Raw genomic sequence first — 18,584 nt, forward strand, 5'->3', positions numbered from 1 at the left:
CCTCCTAGCCTATCTCTTCTGAGTGTCCAGTGTTCATTATACCACTCTGTATGCCTTTGTGTACCCACAGCTTAGCTCCCATTTGTAAGTGAGAACATGTGGTATATGGTTTTCCATTCCTGAGTTACTTCACTTAGAATAATGGCTTCCAGCTGGATCCAAGCTGCTGCCAGAGACATTATTTTGTTATTTTTTATGGCTGAGTAGTATTCCATTGTGTATATATACGTTTCCTTTTATCCACTCATAAGCTGATGGGCACTTAGGTTGATTCCATCTTTTTATGATTGTGAATTGGGCTGTGATAAACATACATGTGCAGGTGTCTTTTTGATACAATGCAGTTGATACAAAGCATTTCCCCTGCTTGCACTCACTCCATCCTGCAGCCCTTGGAAGAAGGTGCCTGCTTCTCTTTTGCCTTCCACCATGATTCTAAGTTTCCTGATGCCTCCCTAGCAATGTGGAACTGTGAGCCAATTAAACCTTTTTCCTTTATAAATTACCCAGACTTAGGGAAGTTCTTTATAGCAGTGTGAGACTAGACTAATACACTTCTCATCCCTTTAAAAAAATACTGTGGAGTTATATTTTTTTATGTGAGGTTTCCTGGATCTATTCTCTAAATATCATATTTTTATCTGGTCATGGTTTTCACTTGAGATTTTGTTTTCAAATTTGATTCTAAATATCATATTTTTATCTGTTCATATTTTTCACTTGAGATTTTTTTTTAATTTGATTCTTGTCTCTTTCTTTCAATTCATTCTGTAAAGATATTTAATTGGGAAGTTAATGGTTTTTAACTCTTAAAAGTTTTTTTTTTTTTGAGTGCTGTATTTGAATCTCCTTAAGTTTTGTTAGGTAATTCAGTTATTCCCTTTAGTTGAGGTATTCTGTCTGCTGCAGAACACAGAGCATGCATCTAATTTTTCTGCCTTATATTCCTTTTTGTAGCAGCTCTGCTCCTTTGTATGGGCTATATCCCTTGGTTGACTCATTGGAGCTCAAGACTGGTTATTGAATAGTCCTCTGTGGTGTCAGTCCTGCAGGTGGGAGAAGGCAAATGGGTCTCTCTTCAGTGGGCCTGCACTGGCAGATAGGCTGTCAGTTCCCTGTCAGTCAGCTTTCTGGTCTCCTTGTACTTTCATGGGCATCAAGAGCAGGAAAGATTGTGGGCTGCGACCCCCTCCATCTCTGACTTTCAAATTCTTTTTGGGATTCACTGGTTTTCAGTCCTTGTCCCTGGTTACTCTGCTGTCCTCTACCTTATTACTAAGTCTACTGGAGAGAACACCTCACACCAGATTTCTGCCAGAACCTAAGGCTTCACTTGCATCCATTTGCCCACAGATGCTAGTAGTAGTTGTTTTGCTCAAGAGAGGAAAGTAACAAGTTTGAGGGTGAAGGGGAAAGATGTTGCATTCAGATCACCATATACCCACAATTCTTTTTATCACATCTCTGCATTTCCGTTTTGTATTATTTCTTAAGTGATGCATTTCATAAAGAAGAATTCCATTTTATTATAGGCACCACTACATTTCTTTCCCCTGACCTCTGCTGTATTAACTGGAGTAAGAGAGACAACCACAGTAATTAAACTTGAAGTTTTTGTTCTCCCTGTAACAGGAAGTTGGCAGATGGAACAAGATGTTTGTGGCCATTAGTTCAGTGGCTCAAAATGTCAGGGCAGAAGTCTTTGCAATTCTCTTGGACTCAAGGTGGCTGCTTCAGCCCCAGCTATCATGCTCATATTCCAGGTGGGGAGAAACAGGATTGGGTATACGTTCTAGTTGACTCAGCTTCATTTAAGAACTTGTGTGATAGTTCCATACAATGATTTCTGCTCGCAGGTTGTTTGCTCCCTTCTCTTTGAGATAAATGTAGTATTTTACCTGGATACATTAGTACCCTTAACAAGATCAGTGTTCTAGTACTAACAGGAATGGATATAGGGAGGCAACTAGTCTGCCTCAGACTTCCTACAGTAGGGAAGGAAGATTGGTTATTTTTCACATTGAACTTTTAAGAAACACATTTAATACACTATTGAAGGTCTAATTGTATTGCAAAGGCACATACATGCACAGTAGTTTAACATTGAAACATAATTATGTTCTAAGTGAGGACTCCCATCTCCTTCTGTGAAAAACATCATAATTTCAAATATAAATGACTCAACTGCAGATTGATTCACTTTAATGTATTTATTTCATCTATATGTATATTTTTTATTTCTGAACTATTTCAAAGTAAATTACAGACATTGTGACAATTCACCCCTCAATACTTTAGCATAAGGACATTTTCCTAAATAGCCATGATGCCATTTTAGCAAATCCAACAAAAATAACAGTAATTTCCTAATGTCTTCTAATGCTGGTCCATATTTAAATTACTCCAATTGCCTACAAAATGTTTTTATAGCTATATATTTTTGAACCGGGATCTGATCAAAGACTACATATTACATTTAGTTATGTCTATTAAATATCTCTTTAATCCGTCCCTCCCACTTTTTAATAACAGTGACTCTCTGAAGAGATCCTGTCAGTTGTAGAGTATCTCACACCTGGATTTACCTGATTACATTCCCAGGGCTTTATTTAACTTGCTTCTCTAACTTCTATATTTCCTGAAGTCTGGAAGTTAGAGATAAATATTTCTGGCAAAAATACATTATGGAGTGATGCTGGTTTATTTGTGCTGCATAATAGTAGGGGGCATATAATGTATCTGGCTTCCCACTGTTACTGATGCCAACATTGGGTTAAGGTAATTTTTCTATTGTAAATGTACTGTTTCCCCTTTGTTCTTAGCAAGTAATCTGTGAGCTGATACTACTATATAGATTTTATTTTTCACCATCAACCTTTTGCCTAATGGTTTTAGTATCCATAGAGAATTCTCGCCAAATCAGTAATATTATTAGGGATTTCAAAATGGTGATTCGCTAACTCAAATATTCCCCCTTTATTTATAAGTTAGCATTCTCCTGTAAAGAAGAGCTTTTCATCATCAATTTCTGCTGTCTGGTTATCCTGAACTATGGTTACTATTGAAAAGGCAGGACAAAATGCTTAATTCCTTTTCTTTACTAATTTTAATAATAACCTATTATCCTCTAATGATAGCAAATGAGATTTTAAAAAAATTTCCTTTTTTCTCTCACTGACAGTATGGACTTACAAATTTGTTAATGTGTTTCAATCAGTTATCCTCTTGTCCCCTTCGAGTCTCAAATTGTTCTAAATTTGGTCTGTGGAAGCTCTTTCTATTGGAATTTAAAAGCTGGAAGAAATCCTAGAATCAACTAATCTAAATCCCTAAGTTTTGTAGATAAGGAAACTGAGGCTTAGAAGATAGTGCTTTTCCCCACAATTCTGAGAGAGTTATCTGCAGTGAATCTTGTTTTTAACTTCTAATAACATTCAGCAAAATGAGAAAAAATGGCCCACATTTTTGCAATCATACAGTTTTTGTTTATTAAAAGTTACTGTCTAGTCCAGTGAATAGAAGATTGAATGGATTAATTATCTGCTTTATTCAGAAACAGTTTGAATAAAAACAAAGATGCTCCATTATGGGCTGGACATTGGATCAGTCTGAGAAGTGAGTTTGACTCTGACAGTTTGGTGTGTACAGGCTGAATTTGTCTTGAAGTCACATTTTATTTGACCTGCACAAAGTGTTGAATTCTCGGAATTCATTGCCAATGTAAAAAATCAGTGATTTCACACACAAATTTGAGTTATTAGCTTCTCTAAAAATCATGTATATATCTGGCAACATCGGGCCCACATGATGATATAGCAACATTCAGTTGGAGTGGAAAAGTTTTTAGGTGGCATGCCCTTTCCACCTTACCTCCTGGCTGCTCTCTAATTTATCACTTACATGTTTATTGTTGGGTATCTGGTGTTGTGTTGCCCTACTGCCTAACTTGTAAGTGTTTGAGGTGGTGACTCTTGAGATAGAAGCGAAAAAGTCTAGGAAAGTTCTTGCAAAGAAATCACAGATCAAAGGTGATACCAATAATGCAGGCACAAATGGACAGCAAGAAAATGGAAGAGCGGACAGTTTTCCTATTTGCTAGTGTGAAATCTTCAGCAGGTTTATTACAAAAAGTAAAACTAATGATATCAAGAAGTCAGCCAGAAATTTTTGAAGTTTTCAAGAAGAGTGTTTGAAATACGGGTTTCCTTCCTGTCATTGATTTTGAACCTCCTCCTAGGTGTTTAATTTACTAAAGCACATATATGTACTTCATTTATGATGAATCATATGAAAAACTTTCATTTTGTAGGTCAAAAGTGGTCAAATATTGGCAATTTCATATAATTCCACTAAAAGAAAAATAATTATATATGTATGGGGTATGTGCCCCAAACTTCCCTTTCATAGATGTGCTGCCCAAGCAGATCTGAAGTCCACTGAGGTAAAAGAGGCTTATACTGAAGTTAGAATCTCTATAGGAAATGTGGTTAGTGAATAAAAGTAAAATTGTAATTACAGTTTGAAGAAACTACTGTTTGTATCATAGAGAAAACAGTGAACAAAGAGAGAAGGATTGGGTAAGTGGTGCTGGAATCCCTAGGGGAAGGCTTCCTAAGAGTGGGTCTGCTCAGTATAAAATCTTCATCTAAAGCCAAATATAAATTAGGTCTTCAATATCTGCATTGTTTCTCACCACAGTAGTATGGATAATTGAAAGTTGGCTGTTTACGTTTTTATAATCTTGCAGCCGTGAAAACTCAAGTTTATTTGATGAACTCTTTCTAATAGACCCAGTAAGGTACTTTGAAGCAATGTCATCAAAGATAGAAAGCTAATTTACCTCCCCATCAGTGTTTTTATGTCAGTGTGTTTTAAGCTAATTTACCTCCCCATCAGTGTTTTTATGTCAGTGTGTTTTTCAAGCTGTGAATCGCAGCCCATCAATGAGTTCTGTAATTAATTTAGTGGGTCAAAACTCTTTTTTTTTAAACATATGAAATAACGCAGAGTAGACAATATGAAGAAATTTATACAGTATCACAGGTTTTTTTTTGTCTTTTCTTTGAAGGATATTCCTGAAATATTAAGTATCTCAGTTTTATAGGTGTGTGTTTCTGTGTAGGTGTGAATGGCTCTAGATTGGCTTTAACATAAGCTCACAGTTTCTTCAATTCAGTAGTCAAGGTATTGAGTGTGTATATTGGGCAATTGCATGGCCCAGGTCATTGCTAAATTGTAGTCAATGGAAAGCTGAGGAGGTGGCATCAGGTGGCCTCAGCAGTGGACCATGCAGCTGTCTGTCAGGGTTTTGAGTGTTGGCTTGGTGAAGTGGATGTTGCCTGAGCACTCCACTCAGAATAAACCACTGGTTCCTGATACTATGTCTAATCATCGCCACCTGATTGACCTTAATCAAGCAAGCTATTTAAACTCCGAGGCTCAATTTTCTTAGTTGTTAAACGGGGAAACTCCTACATAGGATTATTTGGAGTGTGGCACATGGTAGTTCAGTAAGTGTTAACTCTTCTCCCCTGTTCTTGTGGAGCTTTTCCTACCTGCCGTCAAATCCTGGTTGGGTCCCGTCTGGAGAAGTGATTACTTTGTAAAGAAAGCCAAGCCTCTTTGGGGCTGTTGTGTTTGAGTGTGATGTTGAATGCCCATTTTAGCATGAGGGGACTAGTGAGGCATGAGAGGATTGTGAAGCAGAGCAGCCTTCTAGCTTCTTTGAAATTGGCTGTCTAAACTTTGTATTAATATCTCTAATGTTATGAATAGTCAGCAATCTCCCTGTTTCTTTGCTATGCCTGTGTTTAAATTACTTACAATTATAGTCTTGATTTGAGGAATCTCTGTGGGTATTTTCCGCCACTAAGTTAACATTAAAGAAATGGTCTTCCTGGCTCTGCCAGTATTTATGGCTTCTCAGGACCTCTTTTCTTCATCTGTAAAATGAGGGGGCTGGCTTAACTACTAGTATTTGTAATTCTTTAAGCTTTAAAATTTTACTGTTCTCAGGAGTTGGGTGTTCTGTTATTCATTAACTAATTTATATCCTTGAAACGTTGCCTTGGTGGTTATCTTTTCTCCTTACAGTGTTCATCAAAAGAGATTTTGTTGTTTTTTTTCTTTCATCACCTCTATGTGAAGGGGAGGATTCTGCTTAACAATAGTCATAGGCAGGTTTAGAAGCACGAGTGGCTCTGTGTCTCATCTGCACACATTTCAACAAAATGTCTGGTTGGACAAATTCAGCTCATTCCGACTGTCTCTGCAGTCCCTGCTTTGGTCACTTTAGAGAGAAAAGAGTGTTACTTGCCCATTGAACATGTCCTTAAAAGTCCCTTCAGGATAGATTGAAGGACAGCCCATTTCCAGATTCTGATTTTAACAAAGACCAGAATTCTGTATCTCAAACTAGTAACAATGGTGTTTCTCGTGCAGGTGGGCTTCAAAGCACACACTTTGAGAAAGCCTGGTTTAAAGTGTGCCCATTTGCCTGTTTGAAAGATTGGCAGGCAAATTTAAAGTTTATTTATGAACACTCTTCCTCTGAGAATGGCAAGCCCACATCTTTCTTGTCCAGAATATGGATGAATTTATGATTTTTATGGAAACCAGGTGATTTTCTGCCTGGTGGGCTTGTCTCTCAAGTCAGACAAAACTCAGTGCTTTTTTCAACATCGCTTGCCAGAGGCTATGAAGAGGATTGAAACATATAAAATACAATGTCCAATGCCTTGTCAGAATTTGAAAGTAAATGATTTAACCCTTTTATGTTGGCTCCTATGTTGTGGATTTAGCGTTTTAGGCTAAAAACAGATTAAGTTGGATTGTAAATAAACATTTCGTGTTGGGTAAATTAGTTAATATTTTAAAAGCATCTCTTCTTTGGGCATGAAGATTTGCAGAGAAACATTCCAGAAGAAAAAAGTCGTTTATCTTAGTATGTGGATTTATTGTACTAATCCTTGTTCAATATAATCATTGCTACTCAGGGTGAAAAGTTCGGACCCTTTGCTGGAGAGAAGAGAATGCCTGAAGACTTGGATGAAAATATGGATTACAGGTTGATGTGGGAGGTGAGGATATCACTGTTATTTTAATGTTAAAAATATATTTGTTTTGTACCATTTAATGCATTTTTAAGGCTACATTAATTGATACTGATTCCAGTTAAATATTTAAGTATTGAAATATTTTAGTTCTTTTTTTCTTTTTTTTTTTTTTTGTGGTGGAGATTTGCTCTTGTTGCCCAGGCTGGACTGCAATGGTGCAATCTTGGCTCACTGCAACGTCCGCCCCCCAGGTTCAAGCGAGTCTCCTGCCTCAGTCTCCCGAGTAGCTGGGATTACAGGTGCACGCCAACATATCCGGCTAATTTTGTATTTTTAGTCAAAACGGGGTTTTGCCACATTGGCCAGGTTGGTCTTGAACTTCTGACCTCAGGTGATCTACCTGCCTCGGCCTCCCAAAGTGCTATGATTACAGGCATGAGCCACTGTGCCCAGCCGAAATGCTTTAGTTTTTAAAGAAAGTTTAGCTTTTTTTTTTTTTTAAGAGAAAGTGGACTGTTGAAATATCTTACTAGACAGTTCTTTTAGAGATCTGAAGTTCATCATCGAAAAATAAGTTTTTCAGGTATAGTGATGTTTGAATTTCAAAATAAGCATGGCCTGAATTTAGAACTTGACTTCTGTAAATAAAATTATACTTATTTTTTTTTATTTACTAGTTGAAGTTCTAATTGTATAGAAACAAATCTCAGTTTCATGTTGCAACAAAAATCCCTCCTTAAAATGTACCTTACCTTTACAAACACATAGTTAAGGAGCTGTAACACTAGAGACAGTCTTTTGCAGTCTGAAGTTTCACTTAGGCAGAGATCTGTATATGCCAGTATATGTCTGCACGTTATGAGAATTTTCATCCTAGTTTATACCAATTGTATTCATTGCTGTTCTTTTCTAGGCATTAGAAAAAGGACCTAAGGTACCAAAGTAGGAAAGCAGTGGTGTAGACTGTTGAAACAAAAATTTGGAAAATGCAATCCTAGGAATTATATATTCATGTGTTACTTAATGATAGGGATTCATTCTAAAAAATGCATCAGCAAGTGAACATCATAGAGCATATTTGTACAAGCCTAGACGGTATAGCCTACTATACTCCTAAGCTATAGGGTATAGCCTATTGCTCCTGGACTATAAACCTGTACAGCATGTTACTGTACTGAATAATGGAGGCAATTGGAAGACAGTAGCAAGCATTTATGGATCCAACGTATCTATACAAGCCAGGCACAGTGGCTTGTGCCTAATTCCAGCTACTCAGGAGGCTAAGGCAGGAGGATTGCTTGAGGCCAGGAGTTGGAGCCCAGCCTGAGCGACATAGCAGCCCAATCTCTAAAAAAAATATAAAAAATTATCTGGGCCTTGTGGTACATGCCTGTAGTCCCAGCTACTCAGGAGGTTGAGGTGGGAGGATTGCCTGAGCCTAGGAGTTCAAGGCTGCAATGAACTATGATCATGCCACTGCACTCCAGCCTAGGCAACAGAAGGAGACCCCCTTCTCTAACAAATGAAATTGAAAAATATCTAAATACAGAAAAAGTACAATAAAAATATAGTATTATAATCATAGGAGACCACCGTTGTATATATAGTCCACTGTTGACTGAAACATTGCAGTGTGACACAAGACTATTTGATACTTTCTATGAGGAGGGTAAGAGCTGAGATAAATGTAAGAGGTAGAGATTATACAATCAGAAAAGGTTAGAAAACTGGAGCAAGGAACTACACATAGAGAGTCTCTCTTGCATGTATCAGTAAGGGTCTTCAGAGAAATAGAACCAAGGAGATTGTATATATATTTGTTTATTTTAAGGTATTATATTATTGTGGTGGTAGCAAGTCTGAAATTTGTAGGGCAGGTCCTCAGGCTGGAACCTCAGGCAGAAAGGTGATGCTGCGGTCTTGAGGCAGAATTTCTTCTCCAGGATACCTTAGTTTTTGCTCTTAAGGGCTGTGACTAAATGGATGAGGGCCACACACATTATGGAGGGTGATCTCCTTTACTTACAGTAAACTGATTGTAGATGTTAACCACATCTACAAAATACATTTACTCCTATATCAGTGTTTGATTAAATCAAAATACCTTTACTCCTATATCAATGTTTGATTGTTGGATGTTAACTGCATCTACAAAATACCTTTACTGCTATATCAGCGTTTGATTAAATAATTGGGTACTATAGCCTATCCAGGTTGACACATAAAACTATCAGTGTATTATCTGTAAGCAAAATGCATTTTTAAGCATCACCCGTATTGTTGAAATGCTGAGGGTGGGGAGTGGAGGTGACTGAGAAAGGATTCTGAAAGGTTTCTTCAGTGCAAGTGATAAAAAATGGAAATTTATAATATAGTCTTACTATAATTTAAGTGGGAAATGTTGTTGATAGTGTCTGAATTTAGCCTGCAGTTTTATTTACTTTTATGAACTTAAACATATTAATGGTTTTCACTATTTTTCTATAAGGTCTTAATTTTCTCAGCAGTTAATTCTTTCACTGTGAAGGTTTTTCAGAAACCAAACATTTATGTGACCAAAAAACCTGATAACTTAGTAAGTCATAAAAAGATAAAAATAGTACATTTTGAACAGGTTTTTTCTTTTTAAAAAATGTTATTTGTATAAATTTAAGGGGTACAAGTTCAATTTTTAACATGTTATTAATAGTTTATGTTAGTTGTTTTGTCATCTGAAAATTTTAGTGTGATGATCACATTAGTATTTTGTGTAGCTATGAGGTATTGTTAAACAGATAATAATTTTTATTTTAAAAGGAAGACTTGCATATAGGAAACAAAGTCATTTTTGTACTACTATATAGTTGACAGTTCCACAGTACATCATCTAGTTTTGCATTATCTATTCCTGTAGTTCTTTAATGTCTTTGCATTATTATTTTGTTTTCACACTAGTTGTCTCCAGCTCTCACTCTGCTACCCAAGGAGCTATTGATTTTATACATTTTTATGCTCAGGTAATGGTACACTCACACAATTGCCGTTCTCTATTTCATTTTACTTCACTCTTTATGTCTGTGTTTTGAACAAGTAATATTTGTACTTGTTACACAATTCAGAAGGTACACAAGGGTATTGATGAAAAGTCTCTGTTCCCTTCCAGCCTATTTTTTTTTCACCTGAGACCTTTTGATACATTTAACCCCTTAGTTCATATACCTTCCCCCTCCCCTTCTGCTTCTTTTTCCTCTTGGTCTCGTCTTCATTTTGGATTGTCAGCCATTGTATTAGCCTGTTCTCATGCTGCTAATACAGACATACCTGAGACCGAGTAATTTATAAAGGAAGGAGGTTTTTTTTTTTTTTTTTAATTTTTTTTGAGAAGGAGTCTCCCTCTGTCACCCAGGCTGGAGTGCAGTGGCACGATCTCAGCTCACTGCAACCTCCATCTCCTGGGTTCAAGAGGTTCTCCTGCCTCAGCCTCCCAAGTAGCTGGGATTACAGGCACACACTACCACACCCGGCTAATTTTTATATTTTTAGTAGAGACGGGGTCCTACCATGTTGGCCAGGCTGGTCTTGAATTCCTGACCTGAAGTGATCTGCTGGCCTCGGCCTCCCAAAGTTCTAGGATTACAGATGTGAGTCACCATGCCCAGCCAGGAAAGAGGTTTAATGGTCTCACAGTTCCACATGGCTGAGACGGCCTCACAATCATGGTGGAAGGCAAAGGAGAAGCAGGGGCATGTTTTACATGGTAGCAGACAAGAGAGCTTGTGCAAGAGAACTCCTGTTTATAAAACCATCAGATCTCATAAGACTTATTCACTACCATGAGAACAGTATTGGGTAAACTGCCCCAGTGATTTAATTATCTCTAACTGGCCCTGCCATTTACACGTGGGGATTATTACAATTCATGGTGAGATTTGGGTGGGGACACAGAGGCAAACCATATCAGCCGTTCCCTGCTCTGCCCAGTTGTGCAGCTGGGCAGGGGAAGGGACAGATTCTGTGGTAGGTCTTCTAGAGGGAACATTTAAAGAACAACACTTTTAGAATTGCAGAGTTATTGCTTGCTATCTTTAATCTTATCCCTTATTATGTTGAGTGAGCAAGCTGCTTCCAAACCCTGAGTTATACTATTGAAAGTTCTTTATTTTTTATTATTTTAGCTTTGGAGGTGCTAGGATTCAGAAAGAGCACTGATACAGGAGAATAACTGGTCCTGTTACTGGTCCTACTTCTGCCCCTTGTGGAATTGTTTGAGTCTTTCCAAAGAGAGATAGTGAGCCTTCCCTCCTCTGGTGGGTAAATTTAAATTGGTTATGGGAGTCATTTGTGCTATGCCCCATAGCTACGGTGCTAACCACAATGAAGCTCTCAAATGAGTAGTCCTTCTCAAGCCAATAGTTACATACGTTGTGGTTATGGAACATGAACCAGAACCTGGTGTTAGTGTCTGGAAAATGATGTCATGTGAGAGAGCATGTGGCATAACTCCTTCTCAGTTTATACCTACATTCTGCATATGATGCCAGTGGTTCTGGTGGACAAGGCCAAGGGCCCCTGGGGAGCCATTTTGTACCAAAGAACTTGGAGGTACCAGTCAGGATTGAGCCTCCTGGTAGGTGTGAGCCTCTGTGAGCTCGGGACAGGGTATGAAGGGATCTTAGGATCATGGCGAGCACTGATAGTGTCTACTACCACCTCTCTCTCTTTGTCCAAAGGTGCAGCTTAGAGCTTACTGATGCCCACTGCTTCAGAGTGCTCACTAGTACCTCAGTTACTTTCTGTATGGGCCATCAGGTTTTGAGCTTGGTCTCTGAATAGACTGAGTATTGTGGGTCTTTAATCCTTCTTGATCACCTCAGATTTTTACTTTTCTTTTAAAATTAAGTGCTTAAGCAGAAGAACTCTGGATTTTTTGGGCCTCAGGCATATTACAAAGCTTGAGGTTAGGAACCAGTGTTTGACTGTAAATGCTTCCCTTTGACAATTTGGTGGAATGTACCCAGTTTTCTGCATTGTATTCCATTCTTCTCTTAATTAGAAGTCTTTCTGTCTACTTTTTGCCAAGTGATTTGGAGCTTGAGATACATTTCCTTCAATTCTCTACTAATTCAGACTCACTTTATGACCTATGACCTATGTTCTATTTGCTAAACTCTCAATAATTCTTTGTTTTTACATCTCCAAGACATCCTCTTTCTATAATATTTTCTTAGATATTTCAAACCACAATTCAAATATGTTTTCTCCAGGCACTGGCTCTGTGCTTCCAGCATATAACTTTAAGTTCTGGCACCTGTGGAATGTAGCACAGTTTGTGCATTTTCCTTGCTACCTGTTCTGACCGTTATTTAGTTGTTCTAAAGTGGCTACTGGTGAATCCACTAGCTGCTGGAATCCTCCAAACAGCTCTTCTCTATTGGCTCTGGGTCTTAACCATTTCAAAAGTGATTTTCTGGGATGCTTGCGATAGGTTTGGTGTAGAAACTGCCTTGATAAGTTATCAGAAACTTGGTGTTGTCCTGTATTTCCAGTGGAGTCATTCATTCTTGAACTTTACAACTGCTCCGAGATCACAAGGTCTCTGCCTCACTCTCCTCTTTTTCTCTCAGTCATGCTGAGTCTGCATTTGCCTCTTAGTCTTTGAACGTTTCTGCAGATGCAGTGGGTGTTCAGTGGTGTGATCTGATGCAGGTGGAGTCATATGCTATGCCACAGTTCAGTACACTGGGTGGTCCCTCTGGAAAGACAGCCTTTACTGTGTGCAGAATCCTAAAGAACCAGATACAAACTAAAATTTCAAGTAAAATATCTTAATTCTGGGTGGCATTTTCATAGGAAAAATTTAAGTCTCTTTTACTTAAATACATTATATCATCCATAACTTATGCTAAAAAGGTATTTATGTCAACACAAGGAACATTAGGACAAAACCAAAGCACGCAGAGGTTGAACTTTGCTTTTTTAAAAAGTCTGTGGCCTCGTAAGGGTTCCAGATGTAACACAATGTGGGATACACAGAGCACTGTGAGAGCCATGTGCATCACCTGCACCAGCCTGACTTAATGGCATTTAAAAAGTTTTACATGCATTTATTTTCCTACATCTATCTCCTGGATCATTCATGAGAAAACTCTATGTTTTAAATCTGAGGTTAGTGTATTACCAGGGTAATTAGTCATTTACAACCTACTAGAAAATTGCATATTACAAAACCCAGAGGAGCAAATTATCGTGATTGTATTTATTTTTGTGGGCAGTTTCTGATTTTGTGGACTGAGCAAATAACATGTTTTCAAAATATAGCCATCATGGTGGGAAGAGGGTGAGGGATAAAAGACTGTATATTGGGTACAGTCTATACTGCTTGGTTCACAGGTACACTAACATCTCAGAAGTCACCACTGTAGAATTCATCCATGTAACCAGAAACCACTTGTACCCCCAAAGCTACTGAAATAAAAACAAAAAATTTAAAAATTTAAAAAAGGATGGAGGCTTGTACATAATCTATCACTCATTTATTCAAATACATGAGGACATATATAAAAGTGCTTAATGTACCTAAAATAGAAGTGAATGGGTAACAATAGCTGTCTCTAAGGAAAAGGAATGGGTGACAAGAAATAGAGGAGAGAGGGAGACTTTTTTATTACTATGTAATCTTTTTACCTTTAAATTTTTATTGTGTATGGGCATTACCTGTTGTGTTAAACAAACTTTTTTTTAAGCAATAAAAATCCCCCAAAACTCCACAAAATATAGCAATTAAAAGACATCATTATAAGATTTGCAGCTGTTTTCGTATGATTGTGAATCTCTTACAATTATAGCAAACTATTATTTCAAAATAAGTGTACATACCAGATGAGTTGGGACTCCTTCTGTTATTGATGGGGTTTAAGACATCCATTTATCAATTAAAATATATATGGATTGTTTTTGGAAACTTCTTTTCCAACCCTTGACTCCCCTCTTCACTTACACACTGGTGATGGTTCTTAGTTAATAACCTCTCTATGTCCTTGGTTATAAATTTGAACCAATGAAGAACAGGTAGGAACCAAATGAAGATAAAATGTCTACTTTATTAATGAGCATGTATGATATTATGAAATCTATATTTGGTCCTCATCTACTTCCTTGACATTTAACTCCTAAAATCCTTGGAATCCCTAGAGTATAAGAGAGTTTTTTGTATGCTAATGAGATGACTGGAGGCTGGAGTCCCCTAGGTAGCCTCCAGAATGGGACTGTTTTACAGGGGAAGCAACCACGTGATTAGAGGGTTGGAACTTTCAGCCCCCTGGGTCCCCCTCACCTCTAGGGAGAGAAGGGTGGCTGAAGGTTGGGTTGATATACTAGTGGACTAGTATCAGTCATGCCTAGTAATGAAGCTTCCATAAAAACCCAAAAGAACTGTGTTCTGAGGGTTTCCAGATAACTGAACACATGGAGATTTTTGCAGGGTGGTGCACCTGGAGAGGGCATGGAAGCTTTGCATCCCTTCTTTTATAGCTATTTATCTCTTCTATACCTATGCCTTTTTCTCTATCTATGCATCTCTCCCATCTGGCTGTTCAACTCTATTCTTTGGAATATCCCTTATTAATATACCTGTAAACATAAGTGAAGTGTTCTCCTGAATACTTTTAGCCTCTCTAGCAAATTAATTGAACCTGGGGAGAGTGTCATGGGAACTCCAGTCTATAGCAAGTTGGTTAAAAGTTTCAGAGGCCTGGACTTGCTACTGACTGGTGCAGGGACAGTCTTATGAGATTGAGCTTTCAACCTGTGGGATGTGATGTTATCTCCAGATAGATAATATAAGGATTGAATTAAATTAGAGGACACCCAGCTGATGTGGTACTGAATAATCTGAATAATCCACCAGAGAGTTGCTTGCTTGGTGTGTGATGGGGGAAACCCTGCCACATGTGGTAGTAGAAGTATTCTGGGTTGATTGTGTTGTGAGAATAAAGTAGGAGATTCTGTTTGTTGTTTTCCTATCCCTACAGCATGCAATAATTTTCTAAGTACCTAGCTCTAGAAAAGCTGGATTGGTGACTAGGACCCTAGGCCAGAATGGGGACTTCATGCCTGGCTTCTTAAATCTTGAAGTGTGTACCACTTGTGGCAGGAAATGAGTCAGCAAAGTAGATTCTAAATCTATTGCCAATCAGCTGTGTGATGAATTGTGGCCTAACTCAGACTCACTTCACAGTATAATTGGAATGGAGGATAACAGAGAGCATTGGAGAGAGGCAGTTCTCCAGCCTGTGTAGAAGGCACACCCTGAGTCAGCTGGTTTGTTTGCTTACTACACAACAGGGGGCTGGGCACAGGGAATTCTGGCCCCTGCTTTTTTTCTGAGGTATAGTAACCAAAGTAAGTATCGGACCCAGTGACTATCAGGGCCTCAGTAATCAGCTGAAGAGAGGGAACCATGAAGGAAAGAAACCCAAAGTATATTTATTCCAGTCTATTTCTCTCATGGAGGAGGAAGTAAGGAAATATGAAAAAGGGGAATAAGGATTCTTTATGAGAACATATAGAATTATGTTCTTCTCGTTTCTCATACAGAAAAAAATGATGTGCTCGTTTGGAATTCTTCACAAAACAAAAATAGGTATGTTGAGTGAAGCAGGATGGAAAGAGGAGGGCTATCAGACAGTCAGCAATCTTCAGTCTGATTGCTGCCCCTAGGATGCAGTAGAGCCCTTATTCTTCCAGGGCCTATGTTTTAGTAGCAAAGATAGAATTAAAACATCCCTAATAAATAATATAGTGAAAGGTAGTGATATATGGTATAAAGAAAGTAAAATAGGGCAAGAAAGCTTCTGTCTGATACGAACTTGAACATATCAATATTACTGCTGATAACAACTCCAAAAGACAGGTTAAATATAAAAATAATTTGTTTAACGGCTTCAAGGGGTATTAAAGCAAGGAGTCCTAGAGTGACTGAAGCTCCAGAGAGGTGATAATTTTGGAGAGATGAACTGATAATCTGCAGTTGCTTTTCTCTTGGGAAAGTGGTCAGACTGCTGATTCTGTGTATAGGTAAGAGACTGAAAATCTGAGCTCAGCCTGTCTAGAGGGTTACTCTTTGAGGACACAGAAATAGGTAGAGCTTTTGGAAATCTTGTCGTGTGAAGCAATAATATTGGAGACCGAAAAGGACTAAAAAATGTTGCTGTCTCCTTCTCAAGACATTTGCAGAATTATGAAGCTGCGTGGCAGATTATTATAAAGTTAAGCCACATGCCTTTGAAAAGCAAGGTGTTCTGTGGTCTCATCTTGCTGAGGAGAGGCTTTCAGTGCATGTCATACTTTGAACTGGAAGCACCATAGGGCTGGGGGTAGGAATATAGTACACTGAAACAGACTGAGCCTTGCCGCAACTGAAGCCCAGCTGTGAATCACCTCACTCCCTGATGCGTTTAAGGCGAACAGTTTCTGCTCTGCCTGATAGAAAACAGGGTAAATCTACTCCAGAGAAATATAATACCTGGATCCTCTAAACTTTTCAATATACAATATCCAGCATTTTATAAAAAATGACTAGACATGAAGAGATAGGACCATATCACTAAAAATGATAAAAGCTGGGCAATAGAAACTGACTTAAGGAAATTTCAAATATTCATTGGAGTTGGCAGATGAGGACTTTATAGTAACCATGACTGTTATACTCTAGCACATGGAAGAAAAGATGAGACAAAAAGAGGAAGAGATGGAGAATTTTACTAAAAAATTGAAATGTATAAACAGCAAATTTATACATTTGGAGCAAATTTATATTTTAGAGCAGAGAACTCTGTGCAAATTACACAGTAGGTATGACAAAGCAAAAGACAGAATGAATGAAGAGGAAAAGAAGTCAGTAGAAAATATTGAAAATGAATTACAGAGATTAAACCGATATTTGAGACAGTGAAAATATCTAAAATATCTGTAATATTAGGACCTTTTAGCTTAGCAGGAGAGGAGGTAGAAAATGGGACAGAAGCAATTTTGATGAGGTAATGGCTAAGAATTTCCCAGGACTTTTTAAAAACATCTGATGAATTGAGGAAGCTGTATGAGCCTGAAGCAGTGTCAACAGAAAGACGGTTACACCTACCGATATCTTAGTAAAACTACTTAAACCAAGACAATCCTAAAAGCAGCTAGAAAAAAAAGGAGACATTAAAAAAGAAACAGTAAGAGTGATAGTTGATTTTTAACAGAAAAATTAAAAGATAGTGGACAACTGAATAATATTTTTAAGGTGCAAAAAGAAAATAGCTGCCAATCTAGAATGCTTTACTCAGCAAAAATATCATTAATAAAATGACCTAGTTCTTCCCATCTCTTCCAAATGTGACCTAATTCTTCGAGTCACTTCTATGTGACTGGTTCTTTGAATTTGTCAAAGAATTAGCTTTAGTTTAAGGCTAAGGCTAACAGCATTATTCACATCATTCATTCTTCAAATGAGGGTACTAAGACCACCTCCAGATCTTACACAGAGGAAAACTTTGCTACTTTGGATTTACTGAAAGGAGGGAAAAAAAAAAAAAAAAAAAAACTATAGGAAGGCCACGTGTGGTGGCTCGTGCCTGTAATCCCAGCACTTTGGGAGGCTGAGGCAGGCGGATCACGAGGTCAGGAGATTGAGACCATCCTAGCTAACACGGTGAAACCCTGTCTCTACTAAAAATGCAAAAAATTAGCTGGGCGTGGCGGCGGGTGCCTGTAGTCCCAGCTACTTGGGAGGCTGAGGCAGTCGGATCACGAGGTCAGGAGATTGAGACCATCCTAGCTAACACGGTGAAACCCTATCTCTACTAAAAATGCAAAAAATTAGCTGGGCATGGCGGCGGGTGCCTGTAGTCCCAGCTACTTGGGAGGCTGAGGCAGGAGCATGACTTGAACCCGGGAGGTGGAGGTTGCAGTGAGCCGAGATTGTGCCACTGCACTCCAGCCTGGGTGACAGAGCGAGACTCCATCTCAAAAAAAAAATTATATATATATATGTATGAAATATTTAATAAGCACAGGGATGTTGCACAAATTGAAATAGACAGACTTTACAAACAAGCCAGTGAGGAAATTTCCAAAGTAGAATAAAAATGTAACAAACTTCAAACTATTTAAAAGAGGTTGTAATTGATCTCCTGAATTTCAAATTTAGAGGTAATGTTAATCAACTATGTGCAAGTGACTTCCCTGCTTGAGATGTGAATGAAGAGATGCTGTGCTATCTCTTTAGAATGAAAGTGACAGAATTTAAAGATATTAAATAATATTATAGAATAGATTTTTATTTTGCTGAAAAACCTTATTTTAAAATTAAGTTCCTCGCAACAAATTTCATCTCAAGTAGAGTGGTGGCCCGTCTTCTGTGTTGACTAAAGTTAAATGGGAATCTGAGAAGGACTTGATTAAATGATCATGTCAGAAGTAAAATAAAGCTGTCTGGAAGAGGAAGCATGAAAAATCTCAGGCCTTCTTCACTTGATTCACCAATGATTCCGATGCAGGTGCAGGTGA

The 18,584-nt window shown here is 38.1% G+C and overlaps 1 protein-coding gene across 3 annotated transcripts in view; it reads left to right on the forward strand.

Moving 5' to 3' along the window:
* Window positions 1-18,584, forward strand: part of PRDM5 (PR/SET domain 5) — a 218,744-nt gene that overhangs the window by 7,793 nt on the left and 192,367 nt on the right. For all 3 annotated transcript variants that reach the window (XM_003271327.3, XM_003271328.3, XM_012507638.2), the window contains exon 2: window positions 6,996-7,079. In XM_003271327.3, the coding sequence (XP_003271375.1) occupies window positions 6,996-7,079 (84 nt within the window). The remainder of the gene's footprint in view (window positions 1-6,995; window positions 7,080-18,584) is intronic.

This window comes from Nomascus leucogenys, chromosome 7b (genome assembly GCF_006542625.1).
Source record: "Nomascus leucogenys isolate Asia chromosome 7b, Asia_NLE_v1, whole genome shotgun sequence".
Classification (NCBI taxonomy): domain Eukaryota; kingdom Metazoa; phylum Chordata; class Mammalia; order Primates; family Hylobatidae; genus Nomascus; species Nomascus leucogenys.